The sequence below is a fragment of the Heptranchias perlo genome, chromosome 5 (genome assembly GCF_035084215.1).
Source record: "Heptranchias perlo isolate sHepPer1 chromosome 5, sHepPer1.hap1, whole genome shotgun sequence".
Lineage (NCBI taxonomy): Eukaryota > Metazoa > Chordata > Chondrichthyes > Hexanchiformes > Hexanchidae > Heptranchias > Heptranchias perlo.
This window is the reverse complement of record NC_090329.1, coordinates 132,453,661-132,467,345: the sequence shown is the minus strand read 5'-3', so window position 1 is coordinate 132,467,345 and position 13,685 is coordinate 132,453,661. Positions and strand designations below refer to the sequence as shown.

The window sequence follows — 13,685 nt, the reverse complement described above, 5'->3', positions numbered from 1 at the left end:
TGGTTGACTATGAGGCCCTGCAGGAGATATCCAAGGCCTGCTACAGCAAATCCTTGCCCATAGTAGTAGCCACCGAGTCCAGCAAAAATATATATATGACCACGAGACCAGAAGATCCGTTGGAGTCAAGGAGCATCTTTATGGCAGACAGAAATCCCACCACTCCAATTCTACAAATGGAACATGTGGTCTATAATTTATCTAACATCAACTAAGCTTTTATTTTAGATCAAGCTGTGTGGTTTATTAATGCTTAGATGGTACAGTAAATACACAGTAAAAAAAAAACAACAATTAGTTTATGCTGTGCTGCTTGAAAGGTAAAATGAATAATAGATTATGAATAGGAGTTATGACTTTATGTTTATAAAAGCAATTATTGAAATCGAAAGCACTTAAAAGGGGAAGGAAACTCCAGGACAAGACCGTTTGTTCAAAGCAAATTTCCTTGTAAAAAGTATACTTCATCAAAATATAGCTCCGCAACAAATTTCCTGCCCTATTGCAGATCCGTCATTTTGTATCCGCTTGCCTCCAAAGCTGCTGCAGTATCATTACTGAGAGCTTGGAGTCACCTGCATCCTGGAATGACTCCATTCACTGGAATGAGGGTCACAATTTCACATTGGCAGGGGAGCCTTGGGAAAACAAAATACTAGCAAAATAAGGTATCATGTCACATTGTCTTATTTCTTTTTTATGTTTATTTTATATATGCATATTTTATTTGATTCAGTATATCAAGCAGAAGAGGACTATATGGCTACTCAAACAATGTTGGAGAGTTTGCTCCCTTTTTGAAGGCTGAAGTACACTTGGCAATTCCAAATGTGGTATGTTAATGTTGCAATATACTTAAACACATAGACGATTCTAAATTCATCGGGGGCGATTTTAACATTTGGGCAGCCATCAGCCCATCCATTGCAGTGAAGAGGCTGAAGCCATTTTGAGGCCCTGGCCTCATTTAAGTAAAACCAGCAAACTGCCCACCCCAAACGGGCGTCCCAATGCAGCTCACCAGATTCAGGCTGCCCGGTTGGCAGCATAATTCGACTGGGGAGAGGGGTGTCGCAATTGCAGCGTCAGCAGTCCGGGTTATTTTTGTGGGGCTCAGAGCAGCAGTCCTCATTTAAAACTTACCCATTTAGTGCCTCTTTGGCTCTGTCGCCAGTGAAACTGGTCGGAGCTTGCATGGCACACGCTCCGACCAGTTCTGTCCTTAAATGACAATTGTGGTCCTATGTCTGTAAACTCCCAATCTCTGTAACCTCCTACAACCCTTTGATATCTCTACGCTCCTCCAATTCTGGTTTCTTGCGCATCCCTGATTTACGTCGCCCCATCGTTGGTGACCGTGCCTTCAGCTGCCCAGGCTCGAAGTTCTGGAATTCCCTCACTAAACCTCTCCGCCTCTCTAATTCTCTCTCCTCCTTTCAGACGCTCCTTAAATCCTACCACTTTGATCAAGCTTTTGGTCACCTGTCCTAATATCTTTTTATGTAGCTCGGTGTCAAATTTTGTTTGATAACACTCCTGTGAAGCACCTTGGGACATTTTACTATGTTAAAGGAGCTATATAAAAGCAAGTTGTTGTTGTTATGTACGGCATTGGACCCCGATTTGTTTATTAAAAGGGCCTACCTTCCGAAACAGGCAGGTGCTTTGGCCGCCCAGTGGCTGGCCCCTGTAAAAGTGGCAGTAGGCAGCTTGTTATCATAAACGGGGCAGTAAATCTTCTGATCCCATTTTGAGGCTGTTACCCACCCCCTCCCCCACCCCGTTAAGACCAATGTTGGCAAGTTAAATTCGACCCCACTAAGTTGCCTCTGAAATAGGCTATAATTAGAGAATTGCTCTTGGCTGTCACAGTTTACTTCAGTAGCAATAATGGAACTAATCAATTACCTTTTTTGGAAATATAGATTATAATTAATTATTAATAAAAGTAAAACAGGTGGGCTATTAGAATGGGGGATTTCAATCAACCAAATATAAATTGCAATATCTAAATGTTTGTACCAAATATGTACTGTAAGTGTAATTCATGGTTGCTTCGTGTCCCATGAGTTCGGAAATGAGAACTAACTGTATGACATGGAGGACATGGATACTATGGCATCCTTGGGAAATAGCCTCTATTACATTTTAGAATGTTTACACTACCTATTCCCCAGTGTCACCGATCATTTCCATAAGCAGATCACATGTTCCCTATGAGTGTGCCTTTACCTGCCCAATAGCAAGACAAATGTATTGAGACCCAGGGATCGAACAGAGAACCCTTAGCATTGACTCTGCACTTATTGGATTATATGAGATGCCACAACATGATCTCTGCCACTTCAGAAAATGGAAAAATGCACACTCTATCAGATTGAGGCTCAGGCTATAAACTAAGAGAGAAATTTATTTAACTTTAACCATATTTGGCACAAACAGCGTACTTACAGCAATTACAATCTTTTTTTTCAAATAAAACTGTTGGACTATAACCCGGTGTTGTAAGATTCCTTAAATCTTTATTAGTCTCTTTATAATGTCAAAGCAACAGTTCCTTCTTCTGTGCGAGTCTGCAACATAAAATTGATCCTTGAAACAGTCATTCACTTCTTATGTGGTGAAATGCTACCATGGAGCCTCAACTAATTTTGTATTGCTGACAATCTCAGACAAACTGCTGACTGGGAGGAAGTCAAACTCAACTATACCATTGAAAAACCTTTGAAGATATATCAGAATCAAAGAAACTAAAAACTGTATCTGTCATAGCTATATTTGATGAGCTGCCATTTACAGGTTGTCAAGTACATTAGATGTTTGAACTCAAAACACTTTGACGTGTGATTAATCAAAATTAATCCTTTGTTCAGGCTGTTGGAAGTTAAAACAATCGACAGAAGGAGGTCTGGCTATTCTTGCAGTACTGCTGCTGTTACTTCCTTCACAAATAATTTGCCTCCAAAGGTGACATCAGCATCAGCAACATTTCCCAGTTCTCAGTGCACCATTGCATCAGGAAGATCACTGAGGCTCTATACACCAAGAAAAACACCTAAATCTCTTTCCTTATTGCCAAAGAGAAGCAGGAGGAGAAAGCACGAGGTTTCACAGGCATGGCAGGCTACCCTTTTTAAATAACACCGTTATTTAAATAGGGTAGTAGGCAGAAGGCTGGAAATTATAGGCCAGTTAGCTTAACATCTGTGGTGGGTAAAATTTTGGAGTCTATTATTAAGGAGACAGTAACGGAACATTTAGATAAGCATAATTTAATAGGACAAAGTCAGCATGGCTTTATGAAGGGGAAGTCATGTCTGACAAATTTGCTTGAGTTCTTTGAGGATATAACGTACAGGGTGGATAAAGGGGAACCAGTGGACATAGTGTATTTAGACTTCCAGAAGGCATTCGACAAGGTGCCACATAAAAGATTATTACTTAAGATAAAAAATCACGGGATTGTGGGTAATATTCTGGCATGGGTGGAGGATTGGTTATCGAACAGGAAGCAGAGAGTTGGGATAAATGATTCATTTTCGGACTGGCAACCAGTAACCAGTGGTGTTCCACAGGGGTCGGTGCTGGGTCCCCAACTCTTTACAATCTATATTAACGATTTGGAGGAGGGGACCGAGTGCAACATATCAAAATTTGCAGATGATACAAAGATGGGAGGGAAAGTGGAGAGTGAGGAGGACATAAAAAACCTGCAAGGGGATATAGACAGGCTGGGTGAGTGGGTGGAGATTTGGCAGATGCAATATAATATTGGAAAATGTGAGGTTATGCACTTTGGCAGGAAAAATCAGAGAGCAAGTTATTTTCTTAATGGCGAGAGACTGGAAAGTACTGCAGTACAAAGGGATCTGGGGGTCCTAATGCAAGAAAATCAAAAAGTTGGTATGCAGGTGCAGCAGGTGATCAAGAAAGCCAACGGAATGTTGGCTTTTATTGCTCGGGGGATAGAATATAAAAACAGGGAGGTATTGCTGCAGTTATATAGGATATTGGTGAGACCGCACCTGGAATACTGCATACAGTTTTGGTCTCCATACTTAAGAAAAGACATACTTGCTCTCGAGGCAGTACAAAGAAGGTTCACTCGGTTAATCCCGGGGGCGGACATATGAGGAGAGGTTGAGTAGATTGGGACTCTACTCATTGGAGTTCAGAAGAATGAGAGGCGATCTTATTGAAACATATAAGATTGTGAAGGGTCTTGATCGGGTGGATGCAGTAAGGATGTTCCCAAAGATGGGTGAAACTAGAACTAGGGGGCATAATCTTCGAATAAGGGGCTGCTCTTTCAAAACTGAGATGAGGAGAAACTTCTTCACTCAGAGGGTGGTAGGTCTGTGGAATTTGCTGCCCCAGGAAGCTGTGGAAGCTACATCATTAGATAAATTTAAAACAGAAATAGACAGTTTTCTAGAAGTAAAGGGAATTAGGGGTTACGGGGAGCGGGCAGGAAATTGGACATGAAGCTGAGTTCGGATCGGTCAATGCCCTGTGGGTGGCGGAGAGGGCCCAGGGGCTGTGTGGCCGGGTCCTGCTCCTACTTCTTGTGTTCTTTAGATTTGTGGTTGGGATCAGATCAGCCATGATCTTATTGAATGGTGGAGCAGGCTCGAGGGGCCGATTGGCCTACTCCTGCTCCAATTTCTTATGTTCTTATGTTCTTATGTTCTTGACTGCATGCACATTGCCTTGCATGCTCCCCATGACTACTCCGCAATCTTTATCAATAGAAAGCAATTCCACTCTCTCAATGTGTGGCTAGTTTGTGACCAGAGGCAGTGAATCATGTAGGTCTGTGCCCATTATCCTGGCAGCATTCATGACTTCTTCATTCTGCGGTGGTCCTCTGTGCCCCCTACATTCCAACCAACCCTCCAAGTTAAAGGCTGGGTATTGGGCAACAATATCCCTTCCTGACATGGCTTATGACTCCGGTTAGTAACCCCCGCACACCTACTTGGCAGGAGTACTATGAGAGCCATGCTGCCACAAAGAACACCATTGAGCAGACAATCGGCGTCCTCAGACAATGCTTCCACTGCCTGGACCATTCGTGATGAGCCCTGCGCAACACCGCTGGGCGGGTATCCAGACTTGTGGTCGACTGCTGCATGCTCCACTACTTCGCCATCATGACCAGCTCTTGCCTCCACCAGCCAGCCAACAAACTGAGGAGGAAGAGCATGAAGATGAGGAAGACGAGAACAATAGGCAAGAACCTAGACAGTCCATTTCTGCAGATCTCTGAGAGATCAGCTCATAGAGGAGCACTTTCACTAGCCTCAACTGCACCTCCCCATTCACCAGCAGTCCCACACACCTTACCATTGCTCTTTCAACAACCATCACATTGGCCTCTTTTTGTTAACACTTATTGGTACCTCCCTCATTTGACTGGAGACATAAAAACCAACACCAGATGCAAATTCAAATCAAAATTGATCAAAGTAATCATTGTATTCTGCATACAAGATGAGACTAATCACTCTTGTGCATTCCCTTAGTGCCTGTCTTTCATCTTTCTTTCCCTCTCCGAGCTCATCTTGACCATGAGACCCACCTGGTGCTCCATCGACTCTTCCCCACCAAACTGCTGACCACCCAACTTCTCTTCCTGGTCCCCATGTTAGCTGATATTGTTAATAGTTCCCTCTCCTCTGGTATTGTCCCATTCCCCTTCAAATCTGCCTTGATCACCCCCTTCCCCCAAAAAACTACCCCTGACCCCTCTGTTCTTGCAAACTAATGTCCCATTACAGTTTTCTCTCTAAAGTTCTTAAAGGTGTGTCGCATCCCAAATCTGTGCCCATCTTTCCCGCAACTCCATGTTTGAAACTGTCCAATCAGATGTCAGCCCTGGCCACAGCACTGAAACGGTCCTTAACAAAGTCACAAATTACATCCTATGTGACTGTGGTAAACTATCACTCCTCATCCTTCTCAACCTGTCTGCAGACTTTGATACGGTTGACAACACCATCCTCCATCATCTCTCCTCCGTTGTCCAAATAGGTGGGACAGCCTTCGACTGGTGCCACTCCTATCTGACCAGTCATAACCAGAGGATCACCTGCAATAGCTTCTCTTCCTGTTACCTCTGGAGTCCCCCAAGGAACTATCCTTGGCCTCCTCCTATTTCTCATCTACATGCTGTCCCTCGGCGACATCATCCGAAAACACAACATCAGGTGGCAACACCCAGCTCGACCTCACCACCACCTTTCTCGACCCCTCCACTACCTCTGATTTGTCACACTGCTTGTCCATATTGGATGAGCAGAAATCTCCTCCTTTAAATATTGAGAAGAGCGAAGCCATTGTCTTCGGTCCCCGCCACAAACTCTGTTTTCTAGCCACTGACTTCATCCCTCTCCCTGGCCACTCTCTGAGGCTGAACCAGACCGTTCGTAACCTTGGCGTCCTTTTTGACCCTGAGCTGAGCTTCCGACCCCATACCCTCTCCCATCACCAAGACCCCCTACTTTCACCTCCATAACATTCCCCATCTTCGCCCCTGCCTCAGTTCATCTACTGCTGAAACCCTCATCCAGGCCTTTGTTACATCCAGACACACTATTCCAATGCTCTCTTGGACAGCCTCCGACCTTGCATCCTCCATAAACTTGAGCTCATCCAAAACTCTGCTGCTGCATCCTAACTCGCACCAAATTCCGTTCACCCATCACCCCTGTGCTCGCTGAGGTACAATGGCTCCTGGTATTACATCACCTCACTTTTAAAATTTTCATCCTTGTTTTCAAATCCCTCTATTGCCTCGCCCCTCCCCTATCTCTGTGACCTCCTCTGGTCCTACAAACCTCCGAGATCTCCAACTCTGGCCTCCCCGATTTTCATCGCTCCACCATTGGCAGCCATGCCTTCAGCTGCCTCGGCTCTAAGCTCTGGAATTTCCTCCCTAAACCTCTCCTCCTGAGTTGAGAGAAGCGCTGCTGAGCACCAGGGGAGGAGCCCCAGGTATCAGTACAAAAGCGGGAGCAGAGCAGAGTCGAGAGAAGCGGTGCTGAGTACCAGAGAAGGCGCCCCAGGTATCAGCACAAAAGCGGGAGCAGAGCAGAGTCGAGAAAAGCAGCCTGAGCACCAGGGGAGGAGCCCCAGGTATCAGTACAAAAGCGGGAGCAGAGCAGAGTCGAGAGAAGCGGCGCTGAGTACCAGAGGAGGCACCCCAGGTATCAGCACTAAAACGGGAGCCGAGCAGAGTCGAGAGAAGCAGCCTGAGCACCAGGGGAGGAGCCCCAGGTATCAGTACAAAAGCGGGAGCAGAGCAGAGTTGAGAAAAGCGGCGCTGAGTACCAGAGGAGGCGCCCCAGGTATCAGTACAAAAGCGGGAGCAGAGCAGAGTCGAGAGAAACGGCGCTGAGTACCAGAGGAGGAGCCCCAGGTATCAGCACAAAAGCGGGAGCGGAGCAGAGTCGAGAAAAACGGCGCTGAGTACCAGAGGAGGAGCCCCAGGTATCAGCACAAAAGCGGGAGCAGAGCAGAGTCAAGAGAAGCGGCGCTGAGCACCAGGGGAGGAGCCCCAGGTATCAGCACAAAAGCGGGAGCGGAGCAGAGTCGAGAGAAGCGGCCTGAGCACCAGGGGAGGAGCCCCATTCACTAAGAACAGAGAGAGTGACGTCACAGTGAACAGAGAGGAGGAGCTCTGAGAGACCCAGAATAAAAGGGTAGGTTAATCGGGGTAAGTAAATAGTAACTAAATTAATAATAATCGAGTATCTAAAGGGAGTTTAGAAAAAAAAAGTTTCTAAATCTAACGGACGTGCAGCTGAGACCCATTCCCTGCAATTCCTGCGCCATCTGGGAACTTCAGGACACTTCATGTGTCTTGGAGGGCCATGTGCAGGAAATACCTCCAGTTGCTCGAGCTCAAGCTGAGGGTTTCTGAGTTTGAGGGGCAGCTGGAGTCACTGCAGAGCATAAGGAAGGCTGAAGGTTTCCTGGTTCCAGCAGGTGATCACCCCGCAGCCATAGAAAGTTCAGGACAGCAAATGGATGGCCATCCGAAAGGATAGGAAGAAGCAGACAGTGCAAGAACCTACTGGGCATGTGGCACTCTCAAATCAGTGAGTGTGATGACCCCTCAAAGGAGTGCAGTCTTGAGCAGAGCACCATGGGGCAAAGGATTGCACGGGGGGGGGAGCACAGTGAAGTGTACAAATGTAGTAGTCATAGGGGATTCGATAGTAGTCTGGGGACAGACAGGCATTTCTGTGACCACTGACGTGAGTCCTGCATGGTGTGTTGCCTCCCTAGTGCCAGAGTAAAGGACATCATGGAGAGGTTGCACAACATTCTGAGGGGGAAGGGAACAGCCAGAAGTCAGGGTCCATGTGGGTACCAACGACATAGGAAAGAAAAGGGATGAGGTCCTGCGGTCAGAGTTTCAGGAGCTAGGGGGAAGTTAAAAAGCAGGACCTCAAAGATAGTAATTTCTGGATTACTCCCAGTGCCACACGCTAGTTTTTTTTTTTTATTCGTTCACGGGATGTGGGCGTCGCTGGCAAGGCCGGCATTTATTGCCCATCCCTAATTGCCCTCGAGAAGGTGGTGGTGAGCCGCCTTCTTGAACCGCTGCAGTCCGTGTGGTGACGGTTCTCCCACAGTGCTGTTAGGAAGGGAGTTCCAGGATTTTGACCCAGCGACAATGAAGGAACGGCGATATATTTCCAAGTCGGGATGGTGTGTGACTTGGAGGGGAACGTGCAGGTGGTGTTGTTCCCATGCGCCTGCTGCCCTTGTCCTTCTAGGTGGTAGAGGTCGCGGGTTTGGGAGGTGCTGTCGAAGAAGCCTTGGCGAGTTGCTGCAGTGCATCCTGTGGATGGTGCACACTGCAGCCACAGTGCGCCGGTGGTGAAGGGAGTGAATGTTTAGGGTGGTGGATGGGGTGCCAATCAAGCGGGCTGCTTTATCTTGGATGGTGTCAAGCTTCTTGAGTGTTGTTGGAGCTGCACTCATCCAGGCAAGTGGAGAGTATTCCATCACACTCCTGACTTGTGCCTTGTAGATGGTGGAAAGGCTTTGGGGAGTCAGGAGGTGAGTCACTCGCCGCAGAATACCCAGCCTCTGACCTGCTCTCGTAGCCACGGTATTTATATGGCTGGTCCAGTTAAGTTTCTGGTCAATGGTGACCCCCAGGATGTTGATGGTGGGGGATTCGGCGATGGTAATGCCGTTGAATGTCAAGGGGAGGTGGTTAGACTCTCTCTTGTTGGAGATGGTCATTGCCTGGCACTTATCTGGCGCGAATGTTACTTGCCACTTATGAGCCCAAGCCTGGATGTTGTCCAGGTCTTGCTGCATGCAGGCTCGGACTGCTTCATTATCTGAGGGGTTGCGAATGGAACTGAACACTGTGCAGTCATCAGCAAACATCCCCATTTCTGACCTTATGATGGAGGGAAGGTCATTGATGAAGCAGCTGAAGATGGTTGGGCCTAGGACACTGCCCTGAGGAACTCCTGCAGCAATGCCCTGGGGCTGAGATGATTGGCCTCCAACAACCACTACCATCTTCCTTTGTGCTAGGTATGACTCCAGCCACTGGAGAGTTTTCCCCCTGATTCCCATTGACTTCAATTTTACTAGGGCTCCTTGGTGCCACACTCGGTCAAATGCTGCCTTGATGTCAAGGGCAGTCACTCTCACCTCACCTCTGGAATTCAGCTCTTTTGTCCATGTTTGGACCAACGCTGTAATGAGGTCTGGAGCCGAGTGGTCCTGGCGGAACCCAAACTGAGTACAGAAATAAGAAGAAAAGGCCAGAGACATGAAATAGGAGCAGGTGTAGGCCATACGGCCCCTTGAGCCTGCACCGCCATTTAGTAACATCATGGCTGATCTTAGACCTCAATTCCAATTTCCAACTTGATACCCATATCCCTTGATTTGCTTAGAGTCCAAAAATCTATCAATCTCAGTCTTGAATATCCTCAACATCTGAGCATCCACAGCCCTCTGGGATAGTGAATTCCAAAGATTCACAACCGTCTGAGTGAAGAAATTCCTCCTCATCTCAGTCCTAAATTTCCGACCCCTTATCCTGAGACTATGTCCCTTAGTTCTAGACTCTCCAGGCAGGAGAAGCAGCCTCTCAGTATCCACCCTGTCAATTCAATGAGATCACCTCTCATTTTTCTAAAATTCAGAGAGTATACACCTATTCTACTCAATCTTTCCTCAACCCTCTCGCTCCAGGAATCAATCAAGTCAACCTTCGTTGCACCTCCTCTAAGGCAAGTACATCCTCCCTTAGGTAAGGAGACCAAAACTGTACACAGTACTCCAGGTGTGGTCTCACCAAAGCCATGTACAATTACAGCAAGACTTCCTTACTCTTGTACTCCAATCCCTTTGCAGTAAAGGCCAACATACCATTTGCCTTCCAAATTGTTTGTTGTATCTGCATGGTAACTTTCTGTGTTTCGTGTACAAGGACACTCAAATCCCTCTGAACACCAACATTTAATAGTTTCTCATGATGAAGTGAATTTAAAATTTAAGATTTTAGAATTTTAAAAATATCCTGTTTTTCTATTTTTCCCACCAAAGTGAATAACCTCATACTTCCCCACATCATACTCCATCTGCCACCTTCTTGCCCTTTGCAGACTCTTTGGGCTAGAAATTGTTTCGGCGCAACGTGGCCTCTTGAAGTGCAAATATGGCGTCTTGGCTGTGCACGCATGTTTCTAGTTTGATGTGTGCTGGATGCCATCTTGGTATAGGTATTAGCGCATGCCCAAATACTGAACGTCGGCAGCATGTAAAGTAAGGAGAAAATGGATACAATCAGTGTGCAACGCCGATTTAAAGTGAGAGACACCATTTTGGGACTTAACGCTCCACTCAACACACAGTCTTATCTGCGACCTTCTAAACATGTCTTAGAGTGCCTGGTGGACCCCTCACCAGCGCTATTTAAAAGAGCCATGCAGGATTTATTGGTTAGTTGCTGGATGATTGCTTCTGGCTGCTGATGCATTTGCAACTGTTTTTGGAGGTCTCCTATACTTGAATACCAGGACGTGGGGACATAGCCTAACATTTAGAGCCAGGACGTGCAGGAGTGAAGTTAAGAAACGCTTCTATCTGCAATGGGTGGGAGATGTTTGGAACGCTCTTCTGCGAGCTCAATTGTGAAATCGTGGTGCAGTACGCTTGGAATTTACTTTGTCCCCCGCTGCCTCCCATCCTCCCACTGCCTTTTGGGCATATGTTTGGAGGGCCTCTTGCCCCCAGCACCCCCCAGCCCACCGCCCCCCCCCACCCCGCAGATATAGGATGTCCCTCCTTCAGTCCATCTCTTGCACCAAGGCACCTATTTTTTTTTATTCGTTCATGGGATGTGGGCGTCGCTGCCGAGGCCGGCATTTATTGCCCATCCCTAATTGCCCTAGAGAAGGGGGTGGTGAGCCGCCTTCTTCAACCGCTGCAGTCCGTGTGGTGAAGGTCCTCCCACAGTGCTGTTAGGAAGGGAATTCCAGGATTTTGACCCAGCAACGATGAAGGAACGGTGATATATTTCCAAGTCGGGATGGTGTGTGACTTGGAGGGGAACGTGCAGGTGGTGTTGTTCCCATGTGCCTGCTGCCCTTGTCCTTCTAGGTGGTAGAGGTCGCGGGTTTGGGAGGTGCTGTCGAAGGAGCCTTGGCGAGTTGCTGCAGTGCATCCTGTGGATGGTACACATTGCAGCCACTGTGCGCCGGTGGTGAAGGGAGTGAATGTTTAGGGTGGTGGATGGGGTGCCAATCAAGCGAGCTGCTTTGTCCTGGATGGTGTCGAGCTTCTTGAGTGTTGTTGGAATTGCAATCATCCAGGCAAGTGGAGAGTATTCCATCACACTTCTGACTTGTGCCTTGTAGATGGTAGAAAGGCTTTGGGGAGTCAGGAGGTGAGTCACTCGCCGCAGAATACCCAGCCTCTGACCTGCTCTTGTAGCCACAGTATTTATATGACTGGTCCAGTTATGTTTCTGGTCAATGGTGACCCCCAGGATGTTGATGGTGGGGGATTCGGCGATGGTAATGCCGTTGAATGTCAAGGGGAGGTGGTTAGACTCTCTCTTGTTGGAGATGGTCATTGCCTGGCACTTGTCTGGCACGAATGTTACTTGCCACTTATCAGCCCAAGCCTGGATGTTGTCCAGGTCTTGCTGCATGCAGGCTCGGACTGCTTCATTATTTGAGGGGTTGCAAATGGAACTGAACACTGTGCAATTATCAGCGAACATCCCCATTTCTGACCTTATGATGGAGGGAAGGTCATTGATGAAGCAGCTGAAGATGGTTGGGCCGAGGACACTGCCCTGAGGAACTCCTGCAGCAATGCCCTGGGGTTGAGATGATTGGCCTCCAACAACCACTACTGGGTGTATTCTATAGGCCACCAATTAGTGGGAAGGAGATGGAGGAGCAAATTTGCAGGGAAATTACAGAGAGGTGCAAAAGCAATACACTTGTGATAATGGGGACTTCAACTATCCTAATATAGATTGGGATAGTAACAATATAAGGGGCAAAGAGGGGAAGGAATATTTGAAGTGTGTTCAGGAGAACTTTCTTGATAAGTATGTTTCCAGCCCAACGAGGAATAAGGCATTGCTGGACTTGGTTCTAGGGAATGAGGCGGGCCCAGTGGAGCAAGTGTCAGTGGGGGAACATTTAGAGAACAGCAATCATAGCATCATAAGGTTTAGAATAGCTATGGAAAAGGACATGGACCCGTCTAAAGTAAAAATACTCAATTGGAGGAGGGCCAATTTCAATGGGATGAAAACAGATCTGGCTCAGGTAAATTGGAATCAAAAATTGGCAGGCAAAACTGTAATTGAATAATGGGCGGCCTTTAAGGAGGAGATGGTTCAGGTACCGTCTAGGTACATTCTCACGAGGGAGAAAGGTAGGGCAACTAAAGCCAGAGCTCCCTGGATGACAAAGGATAGAGAGTAAGATGAAGCAGAAAAAAGGGGCATATGACAGATGTCAGGTTGATAACACACATGAGAACCAGGCTGAATATAGAAAGTTCAGAGGGGAAGTGAAAAAGGAAATAAGAGGGGCAAAGAGAGAATATAATAGACTGGCGTTAAACATAAAAGGGAATCCAAAAGTCTTCTATAGGCATGTGAACAGTAAACAGGTAGTCAGAGGAGGGGTGGGGCCGATCAGGGACCAAAGAGGAGATCTACTCATGGAGGCAGAGGGCATGGCTGAGATACAAAATGAATACTCTGTATCTGTTTTTACCAAGGAAGAAGATGCTGCCAGAGTCTCAGTAAAGGAAGATGTAGTTGAGATACTGGATAGGCTAAAAATTGATAAAGAGGAGGTACAAAAAAGGCTAGCTGTACTTAAAGTAGATAAGTCACCCGGTTCGGATGGGATGCAACCTAGGTTGCTGAGGGAAGTAAGGGTGGAAATTGCGGAGGTACTTACCATAATTTCCAAACATCCTTAGATTCGGGGGTGGTGCCAAAGGGCTGGAGAATTGCAAATGTTACACCCTTGTTCAAAAAAGGGTGTAAAGGTAAACCCAGCAACTACAGGCCACTCAGTTTAACCTTGATGATGGGGAATCTTTTAGAAACGATAATCCTGGACAGAATTAGCAGTCACTTGGACAAGAGTTGATGGATTAGGGAAAGCCAG

The 13,685-nt window shown here is 46.9% G+C and overlaps 1 protein-coding gene across 1 annotated transcript in view; it reads left to right on the top strand.

The window, feature by feature from the left end:
- The window catches only part of LOC137322209 (dynein axonemal heavy chain 8-like), a 1,675,662-nt gene that overhangs the window by 571,333 nt on the left and 1,090,644 nt on the right, over positions 1 to 13,685 (top strand). The window contains exon 30 of the mRNA XM_067985325.1: positions 737 to 833. Coding sequence (XP_067841426.1) covers positions 737 to 833 — 97 coding nt within the window. The remainder of the gene's footprint in view (positions 1 to 736; positions 834 to 13,685) is intronic.